This window comes from Choloepus didactylus, chromosome 22 (assembly GCF_015220235.1).
Source record: "Choloepus didactylus isolate mChoDid1 chromosome 22, mChoDid1.pri, whole genome shotgun sequence".
Lineage (NCBI taxonomy): Eukaryota > Metazoa > Chordata > Mammalia > Pilosa > Megalonychidae > Choloepus > Choloepus didactylus.
In genome coordinates, this window is record NC_051328.1 from 11,353,947 (window position 1) to 11,378,726 (window position 24,780).

Sequence of the window (24,780 nt, forward strand, 5' to 3'; positions counted from 1 at the left end):
GGCTTACTATTTACTGACTTGCAGACCTTGAACCTCAGCTGTAAAATGAGTACCCAAGTCTATCTGGATTCATGACCCAGGTTCTTTCCACTAAGCCTTGATGCTTCCCAAACCACAGTGTGGATTTATTTGGGAGAAAACCATGAGATAATTTTCGTAAAAGTGCTCTGGAGACCGTAAAGTACTATCGGGATGAAGCAGATTATTATTAGTCTCTCACCAAGCCTAGCTACAAAGATACAAAGTGACCCAGAAAAAGAAAACAGGGTAGATAAACCTAAAATACAACATCTATAGTACCCAGAACATTGCCCCATACCTAGTAGTTGGTGCTTAATGAGTACTGAGTAAATAAAGAAAAACACAAAACACAGGCTTGTGCCTTCACTAGACTAAGACTGAATAAATAAACCTAAAGTCAAGGATAGTTTGATTCAACTATTCTAACCAGAATGCCTTATGAGCCTAAGATTTTAAATTAAGAAGTACTTGATAAGAAAGTGTATTAAAATGTAAAATGTGACCAGTGGGCTGCAATACAATAGTTATATTCTTACCTCTTCAGTCCTTCCGATGCATTCTTGCAGAGATAGCAATACCTGGGCTAGGCTGCCGAATTTTTTTTTCCTACCTCTGATAGATGTACATAACTGTCAGAGCAACCTTTAAAGGAAGTAAATTCTATGGCATATCGAGGACCTGGGCTCTCTGTTCTGGATCTGGAAGGCTGATTTTTAGTGATACCCTGACTTCAAGCAAACAGATTTATCCCCTGTCCTCCTTGTCCCCATACACACAAAAGGAGATGGAGGAGAGTGGGTAGGGAAGCAGTTATTTACTTTATATAAAACAATTCTTCACAGAATTCTTTTGTCACTTTCCTTTATAATATGCAAAATATGATTCAAATTTAAATACATCAAATTACATTATATACAACTTTGATAAAGACAGCTATTTGTAGAAGGAGGCAAACCCTTATGGGAAATATCAAATAAAAAATTTCAGGGGAAAAAGATTTCTTCTGGGTAAGCCTTAACTGTACCCGCCCCCCACCAACACCCTCCCCCCACCTGCAAATGCAATTTTAGGCTGGGCAACATTTCCAGAACAGGAATTAATTTTCTTTTCTTCTACTGTTGAAATGAAACAAGCTTGCTTTCAGAGCCACAGAAATGCCCAACTGTTAGAAAAACCCTTTCCACGGGTCGCTGGCCTCTTGGGCCCTTTCTCCAGGAGGGCCCCTGGGGCCGTCTGGTGGAACTGATTGTACAACCATTTTGTGCAGTAAGAATTAGCCTCTTCAAAATCTTAGAGACCACCCAGAATAGGTCCAATGTTTGGCAAATTTGGGTTTCCTCAGTATTTGATTAACTGCACACAGACCCAGATTTCTGGGTCTTTGTTGAAAGAGAGATGGGGGAAAAATGTTTTAAAAGAAGAAAACTTCTCCTCTTACCAAAAGTCTGTTCAAAATTCATTTTATGTGTTTGTGTTTGCGGAAAGGGCAGGATAAGAGAATTCAGTGCGAAAACCTCAACCAAGTTCAACCATCCAAACTGTGCAGAAGCCTTTAAACGGCTCGGGGTGCAAGCACTGGCGAGAAGCTCACCATCGCATTAAAATCTGTCCCCCCCTCTCCGCAGCAAAGCCTCCCGAGGGTGGGAACCGTCTCCAGCACTGGTGTCGTCGGCCGGGGATTCTGGGGCCGGGTCAACCACCCACGGCAAAGGGAGACAGCAGCTCCTCGAGGACAGGCTCTGGCTGTCTCATCCGGCCGTGCTCCTCTCCTCGCGGCCTTGTCTCTCACATACTAGGTGCTCAATAAATGTTTGTAGAGCGCAGGCGAGAATTCCTAACTTGCCCCAGTGCGCTGGACGGTCGAGGCGAATTATCCGGACCCACTAACTCCTCACGTTTGCTGAGGTAACCCTGCCTCGGCTGTCACGGCCCAGCAGCAGGAGAGCAACCAAGCTGCAGGAGACCAAGATGGAGAGGAAGCGGTGGAGGGTGGTGGTGGCGCGCGGGGCGCGGGCTGGGGGGAGGCCAGGGGTCCGCCTCAACACCGCGCGGATCACCCAGCCCCGCGCTCCCGTTCACCCGAAGGCCTGCGTCGCCCGCGCGCGGGGCGGGGGCAGGGCGGGGGCAGGGCGGGGCGCCCCAGCGCGCACGCCCGGCCCCAGGCCCCGCCCCCGCCAGGCTCGGCTTGCGCCCACCCAGGGGAGCCGCGGGCCCGCAGGGCGCTGGGGGAGGGGAGGCCGCGCGGCGCGCGCGCGCTGCCGCGAGCTGACGCGAGGCCCGGCGCGCGCGCCTCCTCCTCCCCCCGCCCCTCCGCGTCCCGGGAGCCCGGCGCGCGGCTCTGCTGACGTCAGCGGGCGGCTAGCGGTGCGGGGTGCGCAGAGCCGCTGGCGCACTCGCGCGCTGAGCTCGCCACCGCCCCCCTCCGCCCGGGCTCAGGCGCGCGCGCTCACCCTCCCTTCATTTTTTCCCCCCTCCCTCTTCGCCTCTCTCTCTCTCTCGTTTTCTCTCTCTCCTCCTCGAGCTCCCGGCTGGCTGCCGCTCCCTCGCGCTCTCCTTCCCTCTCTCCGGTGGGCTCCACCGAGCAATGAGAGCTCTGGGAGGCAGCGCCGTCGCCGCCTGCTAGAGACCTGCCCTCGGCCCGGCCCCCTGCCCGGCCCTTCCCTGCGCGCGGGGGTCGGCGAAGGCGCCGCGGACGCCAGACGGCTGAGGACCGGCGATGCACATGCACTAGCGGCACCCCTCACTCACTCCCTCCACACCCCGCATCGCCGCCGCCGCCGCCTCCTCCTCCCGGCAGCAGCGGCAGAAGGACCCACCCTGCCCCCCACCCCACCCTCCGCCGGCTCCGGCTGCGGCTCCAGCCTCGACTATTTTATTTATTTTGGGTCGTGCACAAGCCTCAGTGCCTGCAGCCCGCGCCTCCCCGGCCCGCGGGCACCTCCTCCTTCACCTCCGGAGCCCCAGACCCCGGCAACCCTCGTCTCGACACCCCCAGACTCCCTCCAGCTGCTGCGAGTCTCCGCTGCTGGAATTTTGTTAGCGGCTGTCTTTTTTGGGGGGGTCTTGGTTTCTCGACATTTTTGTTTTCAGCCAAGGGGAGGATATCGTGATTTTATCCCCTCTGAGCCAGACTCTGCTCTCTGGGGGGGTGGGGGGGCTCGCCGAGCCGGAGAGCCGTGCCAGGCAGGTCGTGCGGGCTGTGGCAGGGAAGGGGCCACCATGGGATGTACTCTGAGCGCAGAAGAGAGAGCCGCCCTCGAGCGGAGCAAGGCGATTGAGAAAAACCTCAAAGAGGATGGCATCAGCGCTGCCAAAGACGTGAAATTACTCCTGCTGGGTAAGGCCCGCGACTGCCACCCCCAACCCCGACCCGGGCCACTCCGCACTCCCCTCCGCCACCTCCCCCACCCCACCCCACCCACGCCCAGGGATACCTGGTCCCGAATTGTCACCACCATGTGCCCAGGGTCGCCCACCCCCTCGCATGCCTTACCCCTCTGCTCCCCCTGGTTCCCTAAGCTGACACCAGTTTTCCCCCCATCTGTGTCCCAACAGGGGCTGGAGAATCGGGAAAAAGCACGATTGTGAAGCAGATGAAGTAAGTCCCTGTGGCTTTGGGATTTGTACTTTTATTAAGAATTTTTTTTTAAATCATCATAGTACCTTGCTCACTGCACATTGCTCTCCAGGCCTGCTTTTGAATTCGTACACACATCTCGATTTGACTCCCCTCCCCCACGCTCTACGTTGGTCTGGGTCCTCCACCCCAACTCCCGGGGTGGGTGGATTTTTGGGGGGTGGGGGGAGGGGGAGGGGAACGCCTGTAGTTGTATGAATGACAGTGTCCGCCATATTGATCAGGACATCACACTATTGGCATGATAATGATCATTACTCCTTCTTGTGGGGTGTTTTGTATGTCTCACTCCCTTCAATTCTGTCTCTCTGTCTCTGTTTCATTCTGTCTCTATCCCTCTCTCCTGCCCCCTTCAGCGTCCATAACCCCACTTCCCCCTGTTCTCCTGGGGCAGTGATTTTGAATTTGGCTAAAACATGAAGGGAACCCTGCCCTAGACAGGGGTGGAGGACCAAGTGTCTGCTGTTCATGGATTTGGTGCTGAATTGGAAACTATGGTATCTCCTTCTCCCCCCTCCCCCCAAATAAGACCAGGTTAGGGTTAGGGGAGGGGGCGTGTATTGAGGGAAGGGGATAGAATTCCTAGCAGATGTAACTGGCACAGCTGTGTCTTAAAGCTGAGGTGGAAGGGGAGCGCTGTGAGACTGAAAGTCCGCCTCCTTGCTGCCCCTGGCCCCTTTTCGCCCCCATCCTCCCAGCGTTTGCTCTCCTGACACCGGCAGTTTTCGTTCACTCTGTGGCCTTTATCAGTGTATTTATTTACACTCTGCATAGGCCATGTTCCATGTAATCTACTCACAATGCGGATTTCAGGCCCCACTTGCTGCCACCCCCTTTTGCCTTAGATATCGGTTTCCCCTCCTAATTAACTGGGGGTGGATTTGAGTGATGGTTGAAAATTAAAACAAAATGGGATATTCCTTCTCTTCTACATTTTCTCAATAAGGAGCCTCGCCCCTCCTTTCCACTCTCAGGCTCGCTTCTTGCCCCCTCCGCTCTACAGTTCGTGGTGAGCCCACAGGCTTTGCTTGGTTGGGGAGGGGGTGGCCGATGGGGAAAGAGTGCTTGCCCTCCGGGCCTCTGGCCCTGGCTTCTTCCGTTGACCTGTCAGCTCGGGACGGAGGAGTTCGTTAAGACCGTTTAGCGAGGATTCCACGTCACTTTGCTGTGACACCTTCGCGCACACACGGTTCCTAATTAGGGGTTGCTGTGCAGTAAACAAAAATGATTATTTTTCAACTTGACAGAATAGCCGAAGTAATTGCATCCCGTAGGAAAACAATGGAAAATAAAAACCCCTTTCGTGGGAAGGTGGGTGGGAGACGAAGCATGCTTGCGGTTTTAGAAGAACCAAGATGCAAAAAATCTTGCATGTGTAACGGGCATGACAAGCGGGTTCTAGGCGGCGCCATGATGCTGGGGAGTAGCGACTCGGAGACAATTTTCCCCATCTGCTTGACATGTTCTTATTTTTGTTCGAGAGCTCCCTAGGGCTTTCTTCGCAGAGGCCCCCTCTGCTCGCAACACCTCTCTGAGCCACGGATAATTTGGCCTGGGGCTTCTCTGGAGTTTGTGCAATCCAAATGGATGGGGAGGCGGGTCCTGGGGAATTGCTCTTTGCATCGAAGTGCAGGTTGCATCTGTCTGGAGCTCTTGCAGGTCGGTAAAGGCAAGCAGCGTCACTCCCTTCTCCCGAGGGGGTACCTTTAGAGACTTCCGTGGTCTGTAATCTGCAGTGGCGGGCTCCGAGCTTGCTAAAAGCCCCCGCGACCGGGACTGGGTGAGGTTTCAGGCGTTGCGAGTGGTGGACAGCGCCCAGCCGAGGCCGGAAAAGTCGACGGGGCTCGGCTCGGCGCCGCTCGGCTCGGCTCGGCGTGGGCTGGGCGCGGGGCTCGGGGGAACTCGGCAGTTTTCGGAGCCTAGCGGAGAGAGCCGAGCCGCTTCGGAGGAGCCGAAGGCATTCGGAAACGCTCGCGGGAAGAGACGGGAAGGAATGAGGCTGTGTTAGAGTCTGTAAATTAACTTTGATCCGCCAAAGCAACACGTTACCTGCACTCCATGAACATGCCCCATAAATTAGGTTGATTTAATAAGACGTTTAAAAATACGTACCGAGTTCCCGAAAGGATAATGTTACCTACCTAGCCTTTTTCATTCAAAGAGAGCTGAGCTCTCCAAGGAGATAGGAGTGCCACTTTAGAATGAAAGTTCCCACTTATGTACTGGGGCAGGAAATCTTAAATGAAAGCTGTGTGTAGACTTTCTCAGGAAAGTCCTATGTGTCTCCTGTTGATATATATTTTGTTACACTTGAGGAGGGGGGAAAAATGAAGTGCTTGATGTTTGAGATGGTTAAATAAAAACTCAGAGCATTTCCTCTTTTCTCCCTGCATTCCCAGCTTTTCCAACCCCACAGGGTTGTGCATTGACACCTTTTTGGGGAAAATGTCAGGCAAAACTGAAATTTTGGAAGTAAAACATTTAATACTGTTTTAAAAGCAACTCAATACAACAGCTATTTTTAGGAAATACACTAGATTTGCTCAAAAGGTTAGACAGAAAAGGTTTCTGCCCCATGTAAATTTTGCCACAAGGTACCAGGGTAAGGACCCTGGTGTCCAGTCCTCCTGAAGCTTTCATGAATGGCAACTTTTTCAAGTTGGCTTAAAATAAGTTAGATCAGGGCCTTGTGCCAAACCAGAGACAGGACTTGTTTTATTAACCACAAAATGTGGGATTGGTGTCACAGTATCCTAGTGACAAATTCTTTTGATTCCTCCCTTGCAGAGATGGTTTGTGCAATTGCCACCTGACCGAGAGTCAGAGTCAGGGGAACTGTACGGTATGTAGGGCCAGGCCTGCAAAGCTAGGAGGTATTTAGAGAAAGAAATTTCTGGCTTCCATGAGTGATGTGATTGGTGATCAACCTACTTGGCCATACCTATGAGTTAATTAGGGTGCTGTTGTATTTCACCTGGGCAGGTAAAATTACATAGAGTCTTCCCTGAGTGATCCCTGTGAGAACTGGATGATTTGATAGAGTCTTCTTTGGGTGATCCCTGTGAGAACTGGATGATTGCCTAATGGGGACTGGGGTTTAATAGCCCAGCCTGTTGGATTAAGAGGAAGACTATTGATAGTCAGACATCACCAAGCCCTTTTCATTTAGCATTGCCGGAAAAAGAACAAAGAGCCATGCCATTCAGCTGATATTCTCATCCATGTTGTAGTGTGCTGATTAGAAGAAGGAATAGTAGCTACAGTTACATGATAAAGGAATGGCTGGCAGATGCTGCTTAGAACAAAGTGTTAACACCCACATCAACTTAGGAACATTGCAATTTGAAATTCTTCTGACTGATACATGTTGTAAGGGAAAACTTTCATCTGTTTAAAAAATAATGCTAATTAGATTGTCATCTTGAAAACCTGGCTCTCAATACTTTATTAAAAGTTTCATTTGAAAATAACTTTTTTTTCACTTTGTGAATGGGATTGTGTTATTAGTGTTTGGGAGCTGTGTGTCAAACAATCCCAAACATTTCAGTACCAAGAAATAAATAATGATAATTGAGACAGCACAAACATAATTTTAAACAAACCCTGAGTAATCAATGGCTCTTTTTTTTGGCCGGGGTGGGGGGGAGCATTTAAAATAATTTTGCTTCTTAGGGGTCATGACCTCACATGTAACATAGCCCATCATTTTTGCAGTAGGTCAGTTGGTCTCTGGTCTCTTTTAGTTATGCAAACTAATCAAGATTTTTAAAGGAAGTGTCAATTTAATTATCAAAACCCTTAGATATCTCTTAAAGAATTCAAATATCCCTTTAAGTGGCTCCCCAGTTCTGAACAAATAGTGACAACTGCTTGGACAGTCTTATCTAATGAAAATGTAAAATGAACTGTGGAGCTGCTGTGGGCACCACAGTTTGCCCTCATTTGAGGTGTTTGGTTTTCTGTGATGTCATGTTCAGGCTCTCTGTCTCTGGAGAATTAAGCAGATTTTTAAGAAGATAGAGAGTTTGAAAGTGGCAGGGAGGCCCAGCTTGCTAGCTGGTAGGTTTTACATAAATGGACACAATAAATGGAACACTTTGTATGTGTGTTCATTCCCAAGGAACTTGCTCAGTGCCACTGTCAAACAAATTTAATGATTTGCCTGATGAAGGTGTGAATGTAATTCCCAGAGCTGACCCCACCCTGTCAAGGAAGGCAGTCTGAAGAGGTCACCTGCTTCCAAAAAGCTGGTAGTTTCCTCCTCCCAGCTTTGACCCTGACTTTGTAATTAGGTTGTCTTCTATTTGGTTTGGGTTCAGGGCAAGCACGTGATCATTTGACACACTGCTATTCAGCACCTACTAGGTAACAGGCCCTAGTGGAGATGAATGGCAACTCATAGCCATCTAAAGGGCATTTCCTGCACATGCCCAAAGGGTTCCATGTTGAGGCAGCACTCCACTGAGAGCCACTTTTCCAGATTTGTGGATTTGTTATTTCTACAATCATCTCTTTGGCTGCTTTGCCTCCCTGCCTGCCTCCTGTCTCCATGTTTATTCCAATGGATGTACCTTGCTCTCTGGAGACAGTGTGAGTGTGAACAGAATGACGGATCAGGTAGCAGATGAGTTCTCCTTTGCTGATGGATGGTGCTGTCTCCTCCTTACTGTTCACTGAGCTGTAAATACGAGCATTCCTTCCTGCCAGGAAAGTAGCAAACAGTCCACCTGATCTCCTCGGGAATCAGCTGTGGAATTCTTGAACCTCCATTACCTGTTAGCTTCTGAAATGGAACATGTGTGCTTGTTGAAATGGTTATTGCTGATTAGATTAAGTGGACAAAGCTCTGTGAGAGATTGACATGGCTTGAAAGGAATCCAGAAAAATTGGCTGGTCTGTATGTTGGGGATTGAGTTAGATTTACAATGCCCCTAGTTGGAGTACTGTCTTGTTTCTTTTAGCACTTGGAACTCCCCAGATTATATTGTGCTTCTTAGCATGCCACATCTGCTAATAGGGTAAGATCACCCATGTTTTTCAGCTGCTCACAGTACCCTATCTGTTAACATGGGAGATTTAGTGTGAGTAGAATAAGGTCCTGTTTTTCTGACATGTGCCCAGTTCAGCTGAATACAGGGATCTGTTTCCCCATCTTCAAAGGTATTTTCATTCTCTCATTTCTTCTGAAGACAAACCATTATCATTAGAGCACATCTTGATCTGAAAGACAATGGTCAAGGTAATGGAAAGGGTTACCTCCAAAATTGAAACCAGTAAAGGAAAACTTTTGATTTTGAAAAAAGAAAGTGTGTGTGTGTGTATGTGTACATGGATTTAAAAGCAGGCAACAGATGCTGTGAGAAAAGCACTTCACTACACTTTCTCAGTGATTTCATCATCAAAGCTTGAAAGTGTTCAAATGAACTCCAGTCTAAGAATTTGTTCAAATTTGTATCGTATTGATATATTCTGTCCCTCTCATTCATACACAGTGCTGATAGAAAGGGAAACTGTCTGACATATCATTGATTAGCACAGGGTGTGGGGTGTGGGGAGGAGAAGAAGGAGCAGTGGTCTGTTGGTCAGTTCAGAAAAATAGTAGTTTCTTATTTAAAAGAGCAGTTTAGCATGTTTCTCTAAAATAGAGAGGTGATTTACAGCGTGGACTCTGCATCCAGGTTGCTTGGGTTCAAATCTTGGCTCTACCACTAACTGGATGTGTAATCTTAAAAAACATTACTTAACTTTTGGAGACACCAAAAGTTAAGTAAAATGAGGTTGATAATAAAAATAACCAGCAGTTGTGAACATTAAATGAGTTAATGTATGAAATGTGTTCATAGCAGTGTCTGGAACACGGAGAAAATTCTACAAATGTTAGCTATAGTTTTATTCCTTTCATTGATTAGTGGGTGCTCCTGCTTCTTGAGTATGTGGGACTTAGCCATGCTGAGAGCCAGAAAGGGGGCACTGTGATTCATGCTCACGGCTTCTTCCCCTCGCCTGCTCTGCAGCACCAGTTATATAACAACCAGTGTTGTCATAACTGATGTGACATTTTTGATGGCGCAGCTGTTTCAGCCCAAGAAGGTTGGGTTTTATTACACAGAGTAGGAAAGAGCACTGGACCAGGAGTCAAGACAGTGTCTTTTTCCCCTGCCTCTCTTGAGGGCTCAATTTCCTGAAACAGTTGGACCAATAAGATCCTTTTCTGTCCTAAATGGTCTATGAAATTGGGAATTCTCTTCGTTTTGGGGTCTCGGGGTCTCCTATGCTAGATTCTACATATAAAAACATCAATTATGGTTCTATCCTGTGGTGCTGGGGGGGACCCATGAAGGCTCTTTTAAGGCCAAGATAATTGCAGAATAGCAACCTCAACCACAAAGCTCTGTCATCCAGAAAGTCATAGTTTTGAAAGGCATTTGGAGAAAACCACCTCTAACCAATTTTTGGCAGATGTGTTTCTCAAAAGGGAGATCTGAAAGTAAGGAGGATCCCTTTAGTAAGAAAGAGGACATGTCAGAGATGAGAGACCCAGTGCCATGTTAGAGGGAGAAGTGGTTTGTCTGTGGCTTCCAGGATGCTCGGAAACAGAGATGTCCCTGGCTTCCACCAGGGGCAGCTGCATGTGAAGGACCTGGATCAAGGTGCTTAGGATCCAGGGAGTTAGGAGAGTTGAGGACTAGTGAAAAGGGAAGATCAGGAGAACTGTGTTTTAATTTCGAACTGCTGTCTAATTTGATTTTGGGCAGGTCAGTTAGCCCTTTTGGGCCTTGGTTCATTCATCTCTTAATTGGGATATGGGCTTTCGCAGTAGAATTTCTCAGGCTTCTTTCAGGTTTCCAGTTCTAAGATACAGTAGATGCAAAGAGAAACCTAGAAGCCTGAAATGCAGTGGGGAATAGTGGGAGTATTTACCGCCCACAGCTTTTATCTGCTGAGCCATCTTTAGTTCTAATTTTCTTTACAGAGAAGAGGAAAAACATTGTGCTTTTCATAGCACTAAAAAAATTAAAGTAAAATAAAATCCTGCAAGGCTAAGAGTCAGTACCTTGAAATTGTCCCCCTACTCACTTGATTTCCTAACCATCTCTAGAAACAAGGAGAATAGATAAAAGAAAAAAGTGTGGCAAGATAGAAGAATAGAGCTCCATGGCCAAAGATTTACCTGGATTCTCTGACTATGTCTTAGCCAATAGACAGGTTTCCTGTGGAAAATTACTTGTGGGGACAGCTCCCCATGCTTTAATATCAACCCAGGGTTATCTGTCCCTAAGGTCTCAGATCACCACTGCATATTACACATCATAAATGAATTAGGTCTTAACGTGTCTGTCTCCCTTGTTAATCCAGGTGCCTCTCCCCACCAGGACTCCCCAAAGCAGGGATAGTAACTTACTTTTTCTTGCAGTACAGCACTTAGCCCAATGCCTGGCACAAAGCAGACACTTAATACATGTTAGTTGAAGGAAAGAAAGAAATGAGTTGCCCAAGGAATACAAACTCATTTCCATATAAGCCATAATAATAATATTGAAAACCTTTGATGGCCATGGGTTGTGCTCAGCATTTTCAATGTATTATCTCCTTCATTTGCTTTTTTACATCAACCTCTGAGGAAATACAGTCATCACCTCCATCTCACAGATGAGGAAGGCTCAGAAAAGTTAGGCGGCTTGTTCAAAGTCACATAGCATAGAAAGCGACAGAGCTATGTTCAGACAATGATTTTCGTCTAATTCCAAAACCTATGTCCTTTCCAATGTAGCCCCACACAGCTCTTACTAGACCACCACCAGTATGGGCAATGGAGAGCTGGCAGTCCAGGACCCAGTATCCGTAGACAAATGGTACCAGCTTTGGTTTGAAGTCGGGCTGACTAGTATTGGGTTCCTCCTGGAGGTAGAGGTAGTGGTTATCATCATGCATCACACAGATTTGGACTCCAGAGTATTCCCCAGTCACCATCTAGATAGCCCCTGAAGTCATTTTCTACTCCTGCCTCAGGATTGTAGACAGTTTGTAGGCGACAGCAGAGAGAAGCTTCCACTGAAGGCTCTGGTTTTGGTAGAGACAGGTGGCCCAGACAAGACAGAGGAAAGACAGGATAGTAGTAGATCCACCCATCCATCCATCGTCCATAAGCATTTATTATGTGCTAAGCATATACGTAGGGCCATGGAGGTAAAGAAGAAGGTTTCAGTACCTGGCCTCAAGGAACTTGGATTCTAAAGGGAGCTACGTGAAAAACACCCTTACATTTCAGAATAGGAAGTGCCTCGATGCCTGTATGCACACAATCTGTGGGATAACAGAGAAGGGCACCCACTCTAGGCAGGAGGATCAGGGAGGTCTGCCAAGAGAAAATGGCATCTAGCTTGAGTCTTAAGAATAAGTGGTAGTTAGCCAGGTAGAAAAAAGGAATGCCAGCCAGAAGGACCAACTCATGCAAAAATACTAAGGTATGTCACCACTTGGAACATGCTGGGAACATAACGTAACTTGGTTTGACTATGTAGAGGAGTGTCAAGAGATGAGGGATGGAAGATAAGATGGAGACCAGATCATGAAGGGATTTATTGTGCTAAACCCTTTTTTTTATTCTGAAGATAATGAGATGCCACCAGAGGATTTTAAGGAAATCGGTGGCAGGCTCAGTTTGCGCTTTAGAAAAATCACCTGTGTGGAATGGAGGGAGTCAGGTCTGAAGATTAGGAGATTAAATGGAAATTTACTTCTGTAATCCAATGGGAAATGATTAAGAACTAAAGCAGTGGTAGTGGGGGTGGAAAGGGGACTGATTCCAGAGATATTTAGAGGGTTGGATAATTGAACATATTTGATGATCAATTAGCAGGATGTTGAAGAGAAGCTAAATTTTAGAGGACGTAGCCAAGGATGAGTCCAGAATTTCTGGTTTGGGCCACTGGTGGGATGGTGGTACCATTCCCTGATCTCGGGTCATGCGGGAGGAGAAGGAAAGACGAGGGGAGAAAGATGATGACTTACTTTGGTCATGTTGAGGTTGAGTCTCTTGTGGATCATCCAAGTGGAGACCCCTGGCAGACAGATGGGGTAGAGGTAGGAAGGGACATTTGGACTCTCGTGGTGCATGTGGGCAGTGAGAGCTGTGGAAGTAGCTAACCTCACCTGGGTGAGAAAGGGAGAGAAGGCAGAGGATACATTCCCCACATACATACTCCCCGGCTCCAGGAAATGGGAATAATTTAGGAAGAGGAGCCTGTGAGCTGAAATACTGGAAGGAAAAAAACAAGGCAGAGCAGCATCACGAAAGCCAAGGAAGGAGAGAATTTCAAGAAGGCGAGGAAGTGTTTGGGTGAGTCAGATATTGCAGTGGTCAAATAAGATGAAGACCGGCGGGTTGTTGGTGAGCTTGGCAAGAGCAGTTTCAGTGGAGTGGTGGGAGTAAGCCAGATTGCTTTGGGAGTTAAGCAGTGAGTAGGTCTGAGGACATGGAAGCTGTGACTGGAGACCCCTCTAAAAGAACCCTGGGCTAGGCAAGGAAGGGGAGAGAAGGAGGAAGGAAGAGGGGATATGGAGTCCAGGGAGGATTTTTGATATTATTGTTCATTTGGCTAACGTGGAGGGACTTGGATCCCTTGAGAAGCTATAAAGAAAGAGCCTGGAGGAAGGGGGTTATTGAAAGTATAGGAAAAGAGGAAGTGATAGAAGGAGCAGAGCCCAAGAGGATGGGCAGAGAGGGTTGCCAAGTGTGGATGGACAGCTCGATACTGACATGATGGCATCTCCTGCCTTGAGACTGACAGGAGGGCAGTAGGAGGGGAGTTTGTAGAGAAATTCGGGGGGTGGTATGGTGGGGACAGAGTTGAGGGAGCTCCTGCCTTAGCATTTATTTCTCTCTGTGAAGTGGGAGGAATTAAAAAGCAGCTGTGCTCATTTACTGGAACACTACAGACTGGTACCCCTTATTCTATTCAAAACATTCATTTATTCATTTATCCAATATTTATTTAGCACCTATGATGTGTTAGACACTGTTCTAGGTGCTTGGAGATTCAGTGGTGAACAAGTCAAGTCCCAAGGAAATCAGGCAGTAACCTCATAGACAGATAGTTGGACTTAGTGATGGCAGACTGTGATAAATTTTCTGGAGTCATACCTTTAGGTGAAGCCTTGTCTTGATCACTGAGGGCCATTTCCTGACTTTGGAGAGTTGAGTCAGTTGGAGGAGACACATAGGAGCTGTGAGTGCACAGAAGAGACAACGACGGGATTTAATTTGGACAGGGGGCTTTGGATTAGGTTGGGACAGAGATAGCTGAAGAAATGAGGGTTCAGTCAATGCTCATTGTTTCAGTTTGCCCAGCCTCACTCATTCGAGGCAGTTCTGATTGTGCTGCGGGTCACTGCCCCCTGCCTCTTGAAGACAGAAGCGGGTATGTGACTCAGACATTGCAACTCATAATACCCAATTCTCCTGGCCACAGCAATTGGCCCAGAGATAGGCACATGACTCAAGCAGGCTAATCAGAATCCGACTTGGGATTATATAGCGACTATGAGAAGGAAGCTCTTTCTCTGGGATCCCAGCAAGGTGCTCCCTGGGCTGGAATGATGAAAGCCTGGAGCTGTTTGTGGCCGTGTTTCCCCCCAATCCTCCCTGCAAGGAGCAAGCTTGCCTATCATGGGAGAGTTTGAGGCTTTGAGAGACAGGTGGGGAGAGAGACGATAAGAAGAGAGTAAGAGAGAGGGGGAGAGCCAGAAAGACACTGAACGACGTTATTGGAGTCTCTGAAGCCAGCTCTATGGATCTGACAGTGATGTGAACTAGTAAGTCCCTTCTTTTACCTGAACTAACTTGAGCTGAGATTCTCTGTCCCTTAGAACCAAAATCATCCTGATGAAAAAGGGCAAGGCCTTCCAGGAATAGGTGGTAGGAGCAAAGCACAAGAGCAGGACTCAAACATGCAGGACACCATCAGAAAGTAGTGGGCAGTCTCAAGTGACTGAAGCGTTGAAGGACCAAGGGAATATGAGGAAGAGTGATTGGAAAGGAAAGGCAGAGCTAGATTGCGGAGTCCTCTGAGCATTATGCTAAGGGGGATATACTTTGAGTACAGTAGGGTACCAAGGTGAGAGAGACTGAAGAAGAGAGACCAGAGAGGAGACTTAGGAACAGAGATTTCTGTAGTCTGGATAGGAAAGGCAGTGAGGAATTGGGTGGGGGAGAGATTTTGGAGGCAGAATAAACGAGATTTGGTGTCTAGTTGAATGTGGGGAGAAGGGAGTAGAGAGAAGTTTCCTGGATAATGGAGTTTAGTTATGCCATCGAGTTAGGAAGCATAGGAGCAGGGAGATTGGTAGCAGAGGAAAGATGACGGTCAAACCACAGGCATGAACTTCAGGTTCTTGCAGGATAACTTTCTGGAAATGTTCAGCTGTTTGCTTGGAAGGTAGTTCCGGTGCTTAGCAGAGAGGTCAGTGCTGAAGGAAAAGTGGTTTCAACTGCACTGCATGGTAGGGCCCTGAGAGTGGAGGAAATGCTGCTGGGGGGAGTATGCAGATGGAGAGGGGGTGAGGAAGAAGAGGGCCCAGGGAAGGAGCCCACCGTTGTGGAGGTGATTAGAGGAACCTGCCTTCCGTAGACCCACAGGTAGCTCCTATAGGGAAAGGGGCTGGAGGTAGAGAAGCAGGAGGAGAACCCAAAGACCTCTGCCACATCTGGGATCCCAGGGAGGAAATGTGCTCAAGGAAGTTCTGGGTGATGAGCAGAGTTCTGTTCCTTGGCATTGCCAAGTTAGGTGAGAACTAAGCAAAGGCCACATATATGGCGATTGAGGCTATTATTGGCCTTTAAAAGAGCAGGTTCAGTGGAAGCAAGAGGGATAGAAGCCAAACTCAAGAAAGTATTTTGGTGGCAGTAAGTCTGGACTGGGAGTCAAGAAACTTGAATTTAGTTTGCCAGCCCCAGGCAAGTTTCTTAATTTCTCTAAGATTTAGTATCTTCACATAGAAAAGTAGGAAAAGGGACCGAAAGACCTATACACTTCTGCTTAAGTCTTGAGGTCGTAATTTAAATCTTGCTGACCAGCAAAACAGATGTTCTTGTGGCAGAGGAATTTCCTGCCTTCTCCCTCGGCAACCCCCAACCGAGATAATAAATTATAACAAAATTAAGCTTTCAGAATTCTAGTGCTAATTGAGAAGGAAATCTGGGACATCATCTCAGGGAATTGTGGACACCAGCACATGTTGCATTCGCGTGTACTCTCTGCTGAGAGTGTGGAGCCCTGCAAGGTAGGAATTTGTCTCGTAGCACTGTCAGGGTTTACGACGGGATCGTGTGGTGCTGTTCCGCAGGGAGGAGTGCTGAGGATGGTTCCAGAGTGCAAAGACAAAACAGCCCCTGGGGTCCGCCTCTCTCTGAGTTCATGCGGATGGAGGACAGAATGCCTGGGAGCCTGAGCTGGCTGGGTGGGTGCACTCCAGCCAGGGCAAGTGAACAGGAGCCAGCGGGACCATGTTCCAGAAGAGGGTGACCCCAAGGGTACCAGTGGGCAAGGGCGAGAGAGGACCTGCTCTATCTCCCAACACTCTGTGGCCCGTTGGTGGAGGACTTTGGGGAAGGGGTGGTAGAATGCCAGTGGGGAGAGCCTGGTTCCCAGTTGGGCCATTCCCCCCTACCCTTTTTCACACATACCCTGCTTCTTCTGTGAATGCTTCCCTTAGAGTAGCAACCACACGGACCTTGCCATTCCCTTACTTCTTTAGCATATGTTTGTTCATTCTACAAATACCAGTGGAAGACAACCGTATGCCAGGTACTTTGTAGTTTCCCAAATTAGAGCCCTGAATAAGACACACAGGCTTCCTGCCCTCAAGGATCTTACACTTTTAGAAAAGGAAGATAGAGAGTAAGCAGGTAAATGAATAAGCAAGATCATTTCAGATAGCAGTAAATGTTCTAACGGAGGAAATTGGGATTAAATAATGGAGAGTGATTGAGGGAGATGAGGAATAAGAAAGTTGGCCAGGGAAGAGCTGAGGAGGCGGGAACAGCAGATGCAAAGAGCCCTGAGATAGAAATGAGCCAAAGGAAGGCCAGTGAGGCTGGACCAGAGGGAAGGAAACGTGATAAGAAACCGGGAGCCAATGTTGGCAGTCATGGAGCAGCCTTTGGATTTCATTCTGAATGCCATGGAAGGACATTGGAAGGTCAAAGCATGGGACAACTTGACCTAACATGTATTGAAAAGACTCCTCTGCATTCTGGAAAAGGCAAAACTATAGAGACAGAAAGTATATCAGTGGTTGCCAGGGGGTGGAGTTGGGGGTGGTAGGGGAAAGGGATTGACTCTAAATGGGCATGGGGAACTTTTGGGGGGATGGAAATATTTTGCATCTTGATTACGCTAGTGGTTGCACAACTGTATATGTCAAAACTCATCAAAGTGTATACCAAAAAATGATGACTTTTACTGTTTGTAAATTGCACTTCAATAAGCCCGATTTATAAAATATATATTTTTAGTTAAAAAAAGAATTGCATTTAACCTTAACAAAATTCCTCTGGCTGCTGCGTGGAGAGTGTATGATAGAGAGCAAGTGTAGAAGCCAGGCGACCATTGCATGGTCCAGGCGGTACCTCACTCACTGTTTTCTTACCGTTTAGCCTGTATGATGTGTTGTTCCTGGTGGTTTCTTCAAATTACTGTATTGACGTGTTCCTAGTTTTCCTGTTTACATAGCTTTCCTTCACAACCGCCTTATATGCTCAATGTGGGGAGGAACCATCTGCTTCTGTTGTGTGGGCCCATGGTAGATGCTTGTAATATATTATTTTCCTTACATTTGATTGATGCCTTAAAGTTTTCAAGCTGCTTTTGCATTCATTTTCTCCCTTGAGCCTTACTACAGTCTTGTCAGGCTGCACAACTACTATTATATCCCTACTTTATAGATGAAAAAACTGAGGTGAAAAGTCAGTGTAGCAGTGTCAACAAGCCATAAAACTTTGGAGATGTAAACTTTGCCGTTTGTTGGCTGGCGGTGCAATTTGGGGAAATCTATTTAATCTTAGTTTCTTAATCGTTAAAAAGAGACAAAAACTAAATACGTTGCTTGTACATTGTGAAGTTTGTGAGGTAACCCAGCTAAAAGCACTTAGGCATAATTGAAACTCACTAACAGTAGCCGTTTGTATCGTTTTTACTATCAGAGAAATTAAAATGACTTATTCCAAGTGATGTGGCCAGTACATGGTGGAAATAGAATCCAGCCTTTTCTGACTCCTGAGTCTCTCCTTCCATCACACCACTCAGTACATTCTTACTGGTTATCAACTGGTACAGGGCTGACTACTTTTTACCAACTCATATCCTTAAATGCAGTGATTGCTTAATTCAGCAAGTAATTATTGCACACCCATCGTGCTCAGCACTGTTTAGACACACGTACAATGGTGAATCAAAATAGGCCATATTCCTGCCCTCATGGGCAGATGCTGTTACAATTAATAAGCATTGCAGCCAGGTGAGAGGTGCTACAAGGCAGTGGAGGATGATGAGGGAGCCGCTCTCTCAGCTGGGAAGCTGGGAAGACTTCCTGGAAGAGGTAACATAGAAACTGTTTTTTCTTTTTTTTAATTTATTGTGACTTAGATCAATATATATACAAAATGTGCATTAATCTTACCTGTTTAACAAATGTTTAAAAAAGCAAGCATTCATTTAACCATCACTAGGTAAAAAACTAGAACATTGCTAGCACCCAAGAAAGTCCCTAAATATCCCCTCTTGATCGTAGGCTTCTCTCTCGCTACCCACTATCTTGACTTTCATGGTAAGTGTTTCCTGCTTTTTTGTAGAGTTTATCACCTCTGTGTGCATCCCCTAATGATATAGTTTAGTTTTCCCTGGTTTTGATATAATTGGAATCATACCATGTGTATTGATTTAAGTCTTGTAATTTTCCTTCCATGTTGTGTTTGTAATATTCATCCAAGTTGTTGTATGTAGCTGTAGTTTGTTCATTTTCATTGCTATTTAGGGTTCTATAGTATTCATTTTATGAACATTTATAAATTTGTTTATTCATGAATATTTATAAGTATTCATGAACACATTATATATTATTCACTTCACTGCTATATAGTATTCTTTGTTATATACCAGCTATGACTATACTATAGTTTATCCATTGTACTGCTGACATGCCTTTGTGTTATTTTGAGTTTGGGGCAGTGGTATAGAATGCTGCTATGAGCACCCATGTACATATATATCTGGGGTGCATACATTTTTATAGGGTTCTTAGAAGTGGAATTGCTGGGAATCTTAACTATATTACATAATGCCACATTGTTTTCCAAAGTGGTTATACCCTTTTACATTCACACCAGCAGAGAGAATTCCCCTTGTCCAAATCCTTGCCAATATTTAGTACTACCAGAGTTTTAAATTTTTGCCAAACTGATAGGTGAGTAATAGTAGTATCTCATTGTGGTTTTACTTTACATATTCTAGATATCTCATGAGGTTGAGGACCTTTTCATATGTTTATCGGACAGTTGGATTTCCTTTTTTGTGAAACATTTGCTCTTTTGATATTTTTTTATTAGGTTGTAATTTTCTCATTAATTTGTAGGAGTAGTATCTTCATATGTTCTGGATACTAGTCCTTTTCTGGTTTTGTCTGGAAATTGCAAATATTACCTCCCGTTCTCTGACTTGCCTTTTCACTTTATTAATGGTGTATTGTGGTAAAAGAGGTTCTATTTTTTTTCCCCTGTAATTTTATTGAGATGTATTCACATACCATACAATCACCACAGTGTACAATCAATTGTTCACAGTATCATCATCATCATCGTAAAGTTGTGCATTCATCACAACAGTCAGCTCTTGAACACATTCATTACTCAAAAAAAAAAAAAAGAATAAAGAGAATAAAACTAAAAATAAAAGTAAAAAAAGAACAACCAAAACATCCCATCCCCTCATCTCCTCTTATTATTCATTTACTTTTTTGTCCCCATTTTTCGACTTATCTACCCATACACTGGATAAAGGAAGTGTGAGCCACAAGTTTTCACAATCACAGGGCCATACCATTTAAACTATACAGTTACACAGTCATCTTCAAGAAACAAGGCTACTGGGTTGCAGTTCAATAGTTTCAGGTATTTCCTTCTAGCTATTCTAATACACTAAAGACTAAAAAGGGGTATCTGTGTAATGCATAAGAATAAACTCCACAATGACCTCTCGACTCTATTTGGAATCTCTCAGCCACTGAAACTTTATTTTGTTTCATTTCTCTTCCCCCTTTTGGTCAAGAAGTCTTTCTCAATCCCATGATGCCAGGTCCAGGCTCATCCCTGGGACTCATGTACCACATTGCCAGGGAGACTTACACCCTTGGGAGTCATGTCCCATGTAGCCAGAAGGGCAGTGAGTTTACCTGCTGAGTTGGCTTAGAGAGAGAGGCCACATCTGAGCAACAAAAGATGTTCTCTGGGGGTGACTCTTAGGCACAATTATAAGTAGGCTTAGCCTCTCCTTTGCAGCAACAAGCTTCATAAGGGCAAGCCCCAAGATTGAGGGCTCAGCCTACTAAATTGATAGTCCCTAATTGTGCTGGTTTGAATGTATTATGTCCCCTAGAAAAAGCCATATTCTTTTATGCAATCTTGTGGGGAAGACATAATAGTGGGGATTAAGTTGGAACATTTGGCTTAGGTTGTTTGCATGGAGATGCGCCCTGCTCAACTGTAGATGATAACTGATGGGATATTTCCATGGAGGTGTGGCCCCACCCATTCAGGGTGGACCTTGATCTGTGGAGCCATATAAACGTGCTGACTCAAAGAGACTTAACTCAGTGCAGCTGTGAGTGACGTTTTGAAGAGGAGCAAGCTTGCTAGAGAGGAACATCCTGGGAGAAAGCCATTTTGAAACCAGAACTTTGGAGCAGACGCCAGCCACGTGCCTTCCCAGCTAACAGAGGTTTTCCGGATGCCATCGGCCATCCTCCAGTGAAGGTACCCGATTACTGATGTGTTACCTTGGACACTTTATGGCCTTAAGACTGTAACTGTGTAGCCAAATAAACCCCCTTTTTATAAAAGCCAATCCTTCTCTGGTGTTTTGCATTCCACAGCATTAGCAAACTAGAACACTAATGCTTGTGAGACTATAAGGAATTCCCCAGGTGGGTAAGTTTAATATTTCCACATGTTTTCCCCAGTCCCTCAAGGGGACTTTTCAAATACTCTTTTATTCTCTGCCCAAATTGCTCTGGGATTTATTGGGGCTTTACACTAACCTGTACAAACCAACCATGTCTCACTCCCTGTTCAAAGTTCCATGTAATTATGGTGTATGAATAAACTGGCCATACAAGTTACATCATATAGTGTGCTACAGAAAATATAAATTTTGCACCAAATAACCATCTCTTTCGTCTCACACAGAGGGTGAAGTTTTAAAACACAGTCAATATCATCCTTTACCCTTTAGTCTGATTTACTTTAGTCCTAATCAAGTACGTTTCGTTCATGTCTCTAATTGAAGTCTGATCTCTTTTTCAGCTTTAAAGAGAAGTTCTTATTTTTAATGTAGTCAAATGTCTCAGTATTTTCGTTTTTGGTTCGTGTTTTTTATTTAATATTTTAGAAATCCTTCCTTTTTTCTTGAGGTGACAAAAACTATCCTCTTTTTTTTTCTCCTCTTCAAAAAGCTTTGATGCTTTTTTCCATTCATATTGAGGTGTTTAATTTGCCTATAATTGATTTTTGTGTATGGTGTAAAATAGGGGTCCAGTTTCGTTTCCCCCCAAAATGGATAATTAATTGTCCCAGTGCCATCCTGAAAGGCCATTCTCTCAGTCCTGTTCTGTAGATCCATCTGCATTAATTCAAGCATTTATATGGATGAGCCTGTTTCTCTGCTTTCTGTTCCATTCCATTGTACTTTTTGTCTGTTCTGAAGTCAGTACCACCCTGTCTTGATTGCTATAGCTTTGTAATATGTATTGATATCTGATTTAGCAAATGTCCCTCCCCTATCTTGGTCCTTGTCTTCATGATATCTTGGCTGTTCTCAGCCCTTTGTGTTTACATGTAAATGTTTAAATCAACCTATATTATACACACATACAGGTTGGGGTTTTGATTAGTATTTCTTTGAATTTACACATCTGTTTAGGTAGGATTGACATCGTTTCATCTTGAGTCTTCCTGATCCATCAGCATGTTATATTTCACCATTTATTAGGTTGTCATTTCTCTCAAGAAATATTTATATACTTTTCCCATAGAGGTCTTACATGCTTTTTGTTAAATTTATAGCTAGATACATGATATTTACACTGGCCTTGTAATTACGTCTTTTTTTGAATTGCATTTTGTATGTTAGTATATGGAAATACAATTCATTTTTGTATATTGATTGTGTATTCATCAGCCTTACTTAATTCTCTTGTTAATTCTGACAGGTAGTTTGTAGATTCTGAGGCAAGAGAGGGGAGTGAACTGCCTAGTTAGCCCTAACCTGGCTAGTTAGTAACAGACCAAGAATGAACGTGCTCCTGTTTCTCCTTTGCTTCCCAAGGGAGAATATTCAGGAAGGGTTGGAAGAAGCCAGTTAGGGAGAAGAAAATAGCGTTTATTGAGCACCTATTATTTCAGATGCTTACCATACATGATCGGCTTAACTCTCACTGGACGGGTTATTGTTCTGTCCATCAAGTAGATGAGGAAAGTGAGATTCAGGGAAATTAAGAAAAACACTTGTCCAGGGTCACACCCTTCTTTTACCCCAGGCTCACCATGTAGGGGACATTCCAGAATCGGAGGAAGGCTCTTGCTCACAACTCTCTTGGCTTCCTCCCTTTACCAAGCTGTCTCCCAGGACCCCGGCCCCATGCAGGTCAGGGAGCTGCCACGAATAAAGCTGCAACAGCATCTTCAGGCCCACACAGGCCTACGTACCGTCCGCTCTTGGGCTGAGTTCCTAGCCAAAGTCCTGAGGTCGGTATCCACCCCTGCCCCCCATATTGTTCTCTCCCAGTCAAGGGAATTAGTTCACAACTTGAGTTCTAGGAGCCAAATTAGGAGTTCTCCTGGGCATTTTGCTTTAGTCCTGACCTGAAAATACGGTTGGGGTTTTATGACCCTGCTTTGTTATACAGTGGACTAGGGAGAATTTATGGTTGCAGTCCCCCCACCCCCTGCAGACTGTCGGGAGCTGCCCGTGTGCAGGGGGGAGGTTTGCTGCTGCTGGCTGTGCAAGGGAATTGTGAAACGCTGTGTTTGTGAACACAGCCCAGCAGTGCTCTATTTAGTATGACAGCTTCCCACTCTGGAACACACAGCCCTTCAAGGGGGTGACTGTAAATTATGCAACTCCAGAGTCAAACAATGAGGACTAATGGGGGAAAGGAAGGGACAGACTGCGGATTTCAGCCTGGATCTGAAATGTGAGTTGCAGCCTTAGGCTTCTTGAGGATGGATGGGAGGACGGCCTTCAGCAATTGAGAAAAGCCAGGAAGTCCTCTCACAGTGCTGTTTGTGAGAGTAGGTTTTACTTTAAAAAAAAAAAAGAGTAAATATTCTTTTCAAAATCTGTTTATTAATTCAAGGAGAGTTTTAGAAACTAGAAGGGACAGTTATAAAAGAAAGTAGTGATATGGTGTTAGCATAAGTAATACAAAGCCGTACACAGTATTTAGCCTTTGTTCTGATGGCCCAAGTCTTCATTTCTTATTATTGCTTTGTGTTGAAAATCAGGAGTGCCCGTAGGGGCAACTGGTGTGCAGACTAAATGGTCCTGGAATGCAGTTAACTCTGCTTTGATATGCTTTGTAATGGTTTCCCATCTCTTTGCTTGCTGTCATCTGTCATGCCTTGCTGCTTTTAGTGTCCCTACTTTTGAGTGTTACTCCCCTTCCTCCTTCCCCTTGTTCTGCTCACAATCTGCTATGGCCTGGGAAGCTAAATGACCAAGTTTGTCATAATATGTAGGTCAAGAATAAACAGGATATAAGTGAGGGCCCGAGGAACTGTTCTAAGAATAGAGTGCTGTGCTTTAGTTTCTGGACTTTTCTCCATTTCTGCCTATCTGTGTCATGGGATCAAGTACGTAAAAGTGAATTGAAGCCACACAATGCTATACAAATGTAAGTAATTAAGTGATGGTGACAAGCTTGCTGTGGTTGTGCTGTCTGGCCGCTCAGAGTTCTTCATCGTCCTTTCTGGCTCCTGGCAGGGTTTCGAATCTCGGAAATTGCTGGACAAGTAGCTTCCAGATAAGAGTGATGTCCTGTCATTTGTTACAAAAGACACTGGACTGGCTTTAGCAGCAAGGAGCCCAGCGTGAAGAATCTCTATAGCAAAAGTGCTCTGCTGGGTCCTTTCTGTGAAACAACATGGGCACCCACAGGGTCAGGGTGCCACATGGACGGGGACGATGCCAGGAATGTTGCCCAGTGTTGGACACCATGGGCATTTGTGCACCTGCACGAGAACTGAAGTACTCAGCTCAGCCAGTCTGGACCCAGCTGCTGCTTTTTGGTCAAGACATGCACTAGCAATTCTTGCAGAGAAGAGGGAATGTGAATTTGGCTGTTTTGATATGTTTGTGGCCCTCACACAAACTGTTTGAAATCATTTAGTTAAAATGCTTTCCATCAACATTCTTTTTTTCACTCTACAGATATTTATTGAGTTCCTACTTTTGGTAAGCACTGTATTAGGTGAGGGAACTAAGCAAAACACAAAATCCCTGTCCTCATGGTGCATTCTGGCGTTCAAGTAGAGAAAGGCAATAAACAGACAAGTAAAATATATAGTACATCAGCTGATGATAAGTGCCAGGGAGAAAAATAAAGCAAGGAAGGGAAATAGGAGATGGGAAGGGGTTGCTACAATTTTAAAAAGTGGCCAGGGAAGGCCTCACTGAGAAGGTGAAATGGGAGCAGAGACTTGACGGAGGAGAGGGAATAGAAAGTGGAAAGCCTCCGAGTCAGGACCGTGCCTGGTGTGTTTGAGGAACCACAAGGAGATTTGTGCAGCTGGAGCCACAAGTGACCTGGGTAATTGGGTGCCTTCACAAGGTCAATGGTTATTTGGATTGTGG

General features: G+C 45.6%; 1 protein-coding gene across 3 annotated transcripts in view; it reads left to right on the forward strand.

Annotated features, from left to right (window-relative positions):
• Window positions 1–2,487: 2,487 nt before the first annotated feature.
• Window positions 2,488–24,780, forward strand: part of GNAO1 (G protein subunit alpha o1) — a 187,946-nt gene continuing 165,653 nt past the window's right edge. The window contains exons 1-2 of one of the 3 annotated variants that reach the window (XM_037816509.1): window positions 2,488–3,358; window positions 3,577–3,619. In XM_037816509.1, coding sequence (XP_037672437.1) covers window positions 3,241–3,358; window positions 3,577–3,619 — 161 coding nt within the window. In that variant the 5' untranslated portion in view covers window positions 2,488–3,240. The remainder of the gene's footprint in view (window positions 3,359–3,576; window positions 3,620–24,780) is intronic. The other 2 variants (XM_037816508.1, XM_037816507.1) reach the window with 2 other exon arrangements.